This window comes from Phragmites australis, chromosome 7, assembly GCF_958298935.1.
Source record: "Phragmites australis chromosome 7, lpPhrAust1.1, whole genome shotgun sequence".
In the NCBI taxonomy this organism is placed as follows: Eukaryota; Viridiplantae; Streptophyta; class Magnoliopsida; order Poales; family Poaceae; genus Phragmites; species Phragmites australis.
The window spans coordinates 27,825,880-27,832,670 of record NC_084927.1 but is presented as its reverse complement, the minus strand read 5'-3'; the positions used below and the strand labels follow the sequence as shown (position 1 = coordinate 27,832,670).

General features: G+C 41.7%; 1 protein-coding gene across 2 annotated transcripts; it reads left to right on the top strand.

Annotated features, from left to right (window-relative positions):
• The first annotated feature begins 242 nt into the window (after positions 1-242).
• LOC133924533 (F-box/LRR-repeat protein 3-like) lies at positions 243-6,775 on the top strand. Of its 2 annotated transcripts, none has more exons than XM_062370112.1 (16): positions 243-412; positions 922-1,285; positions 1,369-1,497; positions 1,803-2,010; positions 2,131-2,277; positions 2,573-2,647; positions 2,745-2,816; positions 3,027-3,098; positions 3,716-3,787; positions 4,043-4,114; positions 4,519-4,590; positions 4,913-4,984; positions 5,299-5,442; positions 5,808-5,879; positions 6,106-6,252; positions 6,331-6,775. In XM_062370112.1, exons 2-16 carry the CDS (start codon positions 1,082-1,084, stop codon positions 6,513-6,515), a joined length of 1,743 nt encoding a protein of 580 aa, XP_062226096.1. In that variant the 5' UTR covers positions 243-412; positions 922-1,081; the 3' UTR covers positions 6,516-6,775. The 2 variants fall into 2 exon arrangements, with proteins under 2 accessions (XP_062226096.1, XP_062226097.1); XM_062370113.1 differs by lacking the exon at positions 243-412 and adding an exon at positions 597-798.
• Positions 6,776-6,791: the final 16 nt, after the last annotated feature.

Sequence of the window (6,791 nt, the reverse complement as noted above, 5' to 3'; positions counted from 1 at the left end):
AACCCGGGGGTGCTGCCGTGCGCCCCGTGCACTCCTTTGCCTTATCCTCTCCACTTCCCTGTGCCCCCGACCCCCGTCTCTATCAGTCACCAACACACCCGCCAACCTTACTCACTGACAGAGGGGCCAACTTACTGTATACCCCACGTGTCAGTTGGGACGCCCGCGAGAGAGAGCGTACAAGCTCAGTCTGGAGTTGTGACACGTGGAGCTCACCCGCTGCTTGGGTTCTCGCGATAAACCATTCTTCTCCACCTTTCCCTCCCTTCTTGTCCCTCTCGCTCCCTTCTCTCTCTCCTCTCTCTCGGAGACTTGGATTGATTTAGATAATTGTGATGATTTTTTAAGCGCTAGTTTAGCATCACTTTAATCCGCGGCTAAACCTGGGTTCGGTGGTTTCGGTGGATTTCCGGTGAGAATCCCGTACCCAATCGGGCAATTTTGATCCCTCAATTTTTGGTGCGAATTTCTGACGGTTGTTGATCTGCCCACCTTGCTCTCGTAGTGTTTGTGTTTGTCCCCCGTCAGTTTGGTGATTTCTGGGTAGAACATTCGATGCAGTTATTATCAGTTTTTATTTTTTTTTAGGGGGGGGGGGGGGTTGTGTGTTCGATCGTACGCTCCCAGGGCTGATGCTCTGTTCCGTAGTTGATCGCTGATTTTGCTGTGATAGGATAAACTATTAGTTCGTTTACCTTCTGAAACCGAATCCTGTTGCGTTTTATTGCCTTTGGGACTGGCACCGTGTGATTGTAAGAGGCTCGGTTGCGTGAGTTGCAGACTGAACTGATTAAGCGGGTGGGTTTACTATTGCTTGGATAAATCCAGTCTAGCTATGCTACTACGCCATGTGAGCTTGCTTGCTGCAGTAGGAGTTGCAGTGAGAGTCAAGATCATATGACGTTTTGATGGTTCCTGCAGGATGCAGACGAAGAAAGCGCAGCCAATCCCAGGTCGTAATCAGGCAGAGGATGGGTGATGAGAATCGCACTGTCATCAGCTAGAACCCATACCGTGATGTGCACTTTTGGGTCCGTCCAAAAGTGATTGGTTTGTGTTCACTGCACGCCCCGCCGTCGCCATGGGCAGCGTCTGCTCGAGGAAGAAGGGCCAGCTGGTCGACAAGGATGATCTGTACAGCGCGAGGTTCTCTAAGAGCGGCAGCTTCAAGTGGCTGCTGCACACGCTGTCCCGCAGCAGCTCCGATGCGCACCGGAGGGCGCAGGGGGCAGTGCCGGGGCGGTGCCCGTCGCTTGTGGAGCTGTGCGTGGCCAAAATCCGCGAGGTAGTTTTGCCGTGCTGTATGCTTGAGGTTGCAGAAGCCTGAAGGAGTGCCTGTTCTTGACTGACTTGCTGGGGTGATTGCAGGACATGAGTATGTATTCTGATTTCTCGCTGCTGCCCAGGGATCTTAGTCAGCAGATATTCAATGAGCTGGTGGAGTGGAGCTGCCTCACTGAGGCATCGCTTGGAGCTTTTCGTGATTGCGCTTTGCAGGTGATGCTTCTGTTCTTGTTTGGCACACAACTCTGGGTGAACATAATCAATAGGATTTTTCCCCATTGTGTGAAAATTTGATGAGTATTAAACAAATTGACTTTGCCTTGCCTGTGGAATCTGAACAAGGATGTTTCGTCACTGTTCCAATCAATCAGTCCTTGACATCTACTGTTAGGGAATGAGGAAAGACATCTTATCAGACATTTCTCGTTGGTTTTATAAGGGCTTGTATAGACTAATCTTAAGCTTACTGTTGTGCGCTACGCCAAACAGGACCTAACTTGGGATATCTCTTGTATCAGGATATTTGTCTGGGAGATTACCCTGGAGTGACGGATGCTTGGATGGAAGTAGTGGCTTCTCAAGGGCAATCCTTGCTATCTGTTGACATCTCTTGCTCAGATGTAACTGATAGTGGATTGAATCTTCTTAAAGATTGCTCAAGCATGCAAAGTTTGGCATGCGATTACTGTGATCAAATCTCAGAACGTGGACTTAAAACATTGTCAGGTCAGTGTTACGATGATAGCACAACAGCTGAGTTTACTTTCATCTATATGACATTGTGGTGTCAACTTTGATATATCTTGTTTCCGTTATTCTGATATGATATACCTCCTAGTTTTGCAGGCTTTTCAAACTTGACATCGCTGAGCATTAAAAAATGTGCTGCTGTTACTTCTGAAGGAGCAAAAGCCTTTGCAAACTTAGTTAATTTGGTAAACTTAGACCTCGAGAGATGCCTAAAGATTCATGGTGGGCTTGTTCATTTAAAAGGTGTTCTTTTCTCTCTAAGCTTGTCAGTTATGACTTATGAGTAGACCACTACCTTATTTATTGCAAGATTGGAAGACTTAGCTGCACCAGTTACTGTTTGTTGCCAAGACAATTGGATAGTCTGGATCCCTTTTTGTGTCCCAACATGCATGATGCTTATCTTTGCATGTTCTAGTCACTAAAGGAAAAAAAAGATTTAACTTATATGAACCTATTGGTTCACATTCAGCTCATTTATGATTAATAATGCACAATTAAATTTCATTGGATGCAATAACAGAATTTTATGTTGCAGGCTTGAAAAAACTGGAAAAACTGAGTATGAGATATTGTAATTGCATCACAGATTCAGATATGAAGTATTTGTCAGGTATCATCTCTCCTTAGCTGACTGGTGTGAAGTCTAAACCAGTATATAGTAACACAATGATCTCCGAGGCTAATAAAATACAATTTTCCTTCTGCAGATCTTACAAATTTGAGAGAGCTACAACTGTCTTGCTGCAAAATCTCTGATTTTGGTGTTTCTTACCTGAGAGGTAACTCCAAGTAACAAGAATAAGTTTATTTCATTTTTTCACTACAAGGTTTGGTTCTTGTTTTACTTTGGTGGGCTCAACTGTCCAAAGTTACTTGCTCTTCTTTTTGTATGATTTTTTTTTACTAACTCATGGCTTTTAATTATTTAGTAACATGATGTTTCATTTAAAGTTAGCTCATGTTTCATATTATTGGTTCATTTCATTCAGGTCTATCCAAGCTAGCTCACCTAAACCTGGAGGGCTGTGCAGTAACTGCAGCTTGTTTAGAGGTTATATCAGGTTTTGTTTCTTTTCCTGGGCGTACTGTGCCTTCAATTATCACTTCTGCAAAAATGTTTATTTAGTCTTGAGAAGCCCTTGTAGGTTTGTCCACTGCCCATTGAATGGTGACAGTGCCACCAATCATATAGACATACACAGTAGTCCATTACATATGTTTCAATAAGAGAATGATTAGGGATCTGAATAAGAGTTGCATGTGTCAATAGACAACACAAAAAATTTCCAAGTGTCAGAATAGATAAGTGCTTTTTTAGCTACTGTAGGGTCAAGTTTCTGCTACATATACAGCATGATAGAATTTTTCCTTCTTTACTGAGATGACGAACACAATCTCATTCTATTATTACCTTCAAAGGAAACTTGTTGACTGAAGGAGGCATTTATTTTTAACAAGGGTGTGCTCCTTTATGAAGCCTAACCTTACCATGTAGTTTTTGGATTACTCACTAATTTATATATATTAGTCCTCTTTCTCTGCCCTATGTGTACACATTTGGTGATGGATTCTAAAGTAGTACCCATTTGGATTGTGATACTCACTAATGTTTACATAAACAGTTGCAAGTCAGCCACTTGGGTACCAAAACTTCATTAACAGTCATGCTTAATTTCAGAACTGGCTTCCCTGGCCTTGTTGAATCTGAGTCGGTGTGGCATATACGATGAAGGCTGTGAGAACTTGGAAGGTAAACATTACGCGGATTAATGATTTTTTGGTGAACTCAATCCTCTGTTATAGGAAAATGGCTCCTCATTTTTCTTGGCTAGATTAATGTTTCAATTTGTAGATTCTCAATATATCTCTACTCAGTTCACCTACTATCTTGTCAAACATATATGCTTATACCGTTTTTGCTGCAAGCTAGCTGTGTATGCAACCCCCTTCCATTTCCTGCGAGGCTACACCTTTTTTTAGCTCACTGACTGGGGCTACCTTGCAGGTCTTGTCAAATTGAAGGCTCTAAATTTAGGGTTCAACCACATTACTGATGCCTGTTTAGTTCACTTAAAAGGTAAAGATTATTCATTCTTTATCTTTATATATTTTATATGTAAGAAGCAACCATGTTGCATATTTCGTGGTAAAGCATTTTACTGCAGTATTCCATATGACCTGACCATTATCATCCAAGAAAAATAACCGAAACTTTTCTTAATAAATCAGTGCACTGTTTCTGTCATGCGCAAGTAATGCTGATAAGATGAAAGCAGAGGCATGCCTAGATTGGCATCTTCAAGCACTCTGTGACATAGCATTTTGTTCACTTGCTATAAGTACAGTATTTAGTGGAAGCACACGCTTCTTGTTTTGATCCTTCTAGAAGTACATCAGAATTATGGCATTATCAACTTATTGTACGCTAATTGATGCATAATGAGGATACATCTTTTTCCTGATGCCCTTTGTTCCTTCCAGATTTGATCAACTTGGAGTGCTTGAACTTGGACTCATGCAAGATTGGTGATGAGGGCCTATTACACCTGAAAGGTGAGTTTTTCGATGCCCTGATAAATTGTTAATTGCAGTGGCATTTCTTATTGTCACCTCGTTTGCCTGGTGTTTTATTAGAAAAGTTCATACAAAGAACCACTGAATAAACATACTCATCCAGTAAGTCATAACTTACCTTTCTGAAATGGCATATAGTGTTGCTTTTTAACTTTCTTTTGTGGTTATTATCCTTGTTCGTCTGCAGAAATCTCTTTTGGGATTGATGTACTTTTTTCACTGTTAACTACGACATTTTGAGCTTTTTTGTTGTTGTTGCAAAGCATCTGCTGATATATCTTTGCATCTTGATGTGCTGTAGGACTCATGAAGCTAAAAAGCCTGGAGCTTTCAGACACTGAAGTTGGGAGCAATGGACTTCGTCATCTCAATGGTTTGTTTAAGCTCCTGCACAAATGCCACCAGTATTGGCAATTGTTTTTTTAATTCTCTTTTCTTTTTAATCTCTGCTACTTGAGCAGTTTAGATAGTGTATTGGCTTGTTTGTTTACACTGTTGTTGCTGCAGCCTTTGATGAAATTGATTTGTGCTCTCAATAAAAGTTTCTTAGCCATACGCTCCATGCTAATTCCAATTCTAAATTGTTACACTAGGATGATGCATCATACGTCTGAATTCTTAAGCATCAATATATTGTAGTTCTCATCTCTCCAAAAAATAAGTTCTTAAGTTGTTCTGTTTCTGCAGGTCTGCAGAATTTGCAGAGCATCAATCTCTCTTTTACGTTGGTTACTGACATTGGTTTGAAGAAAATTTCTGGCTTGACTTCACTGAAGTCTCTTAATCTTGACAATCGCCAAATCACGGATAATGGTTTAGGAGCTCTTACAGGTATGCTTCTCATATTAGTTGGGTATATTATGACTTTTTTTAATAAAAAATATATTATCACCTATAAGAAATTTTGTTGACAGAAACGCAGTTATATTAAGTTTGCATTTGGGTGTTGTTTCTCTGATTAGGTTATTTCCACTTTTGGTGATGGTGATTGTTTGTCACATATAAATTTTATTGTAATGGGGGTTCCCAGTGTGGGCAATGTGTTGCGTTGTTATAGGTTATCTAAGGAGTTTTTTAGGATACTAACAAACTAATTTGGACCGCACATCTTATTTGATCCAAAAGCTAAGATGGAGGACCTTAAAAGAGTCCGTTACTGCAGGTCATATAATGGCTTAGTAATTTGGTTACTGCAGGTCTCATTGGATTGACACACCTTGACCTATTTGGAGCTCGCATAACTGATTCTGGTACAAACTGCTTCAGATGTAAGTGTGCATACTCAAAAGATGGTCCAAGTGACTATGTTAGCCTTGAAAAAGAAAGCAGCGTTTCTTGGTGCTTATCTTACTGGGAGGCGTTTCAATTCTTTGTTACCGTCTTACTTAGCATTGCATTTATAGTTGTGAATTTGTTTCCTTTTGTAAACAAGGGATTTCTCTACATTTTAAACATAGTACAGTACCTAATGTGATGGATTGGCCGCTGTTTCAGATTTCAAGAATCTACAATCCCTGGAGGTCTGCGGCGGTTTGATCACGGATGCCGGAGTGAAGAATATCAAGGACCTGAAAGCTCTGACGCTGCTTAACCTGTCTCAGAACGGCAACCTCACGGACAAAACGCTAGAGCTGATCTCTGGTACATGTTCTTTGAAGCTTGTTCTTTCGACATGCGTTTATCAGTTGTTTTCGTCTCAATAGTTGCATCTAATCACAGGCCTGACCGCGTTGGTCTCGTTGAACGTGTCCAACTCGCGGGTGTCCAACTCGGGGCTCCACCACCTGAAGCCGCTGCAGAACCTGCGCTCCCTGTCTCTGGAGTCCTGCAGGGTGACGGCGAACGAGATCAAGAAGCTTCAGCTGTCTGCCCTTCCCAACCTGATAAGCGTGCGGCCAGAGTAATAATATGGTGATATGCACCCGCCGCGACCTGCAACTGTAAGTGCCCGCTTAGAGCTGGCCACCATGTACATAGTTTGCAAGAACAAGCTTGTGCAATACGCACATTAGTCTCATGTTACATGCTAGTTGCTACGTCTGTGTGCCCACCAAAGCTGATGGGAAGGAACCACTGTAAATATGGCGTGCTTCCTCCGCATGTGGGATGCTACTCTGTAATGTCTTTGTGTAAACTGTAAATATATCTTTGCTTTTGTGGTGAATCGTGGTGTCAGTTTT

Coding starts and splice junctions, on each gene's coding strand:
- LOC133924533 (XM_062370112.1), top strand. CDS start 1,082: ATGGGCAGCGTCTGCTCGAGGAAGAAGGGCCAGCTGGTCGACAAGGAT. Junction 1,498..1,802: donor TTCGTGATTGCGCTTTGCAG/GTGATGCTTCTG, acceptor CTCTTGTATCAG/GATATTTGTCTGGGAGATTA. Junction 2,648..2,744: donor AGATATGAAGTATTTGTCAG/GTATCATCTCTC, acceptor TTCCTTCTGCAG/ATCTTACAAATTTGAGAGAG.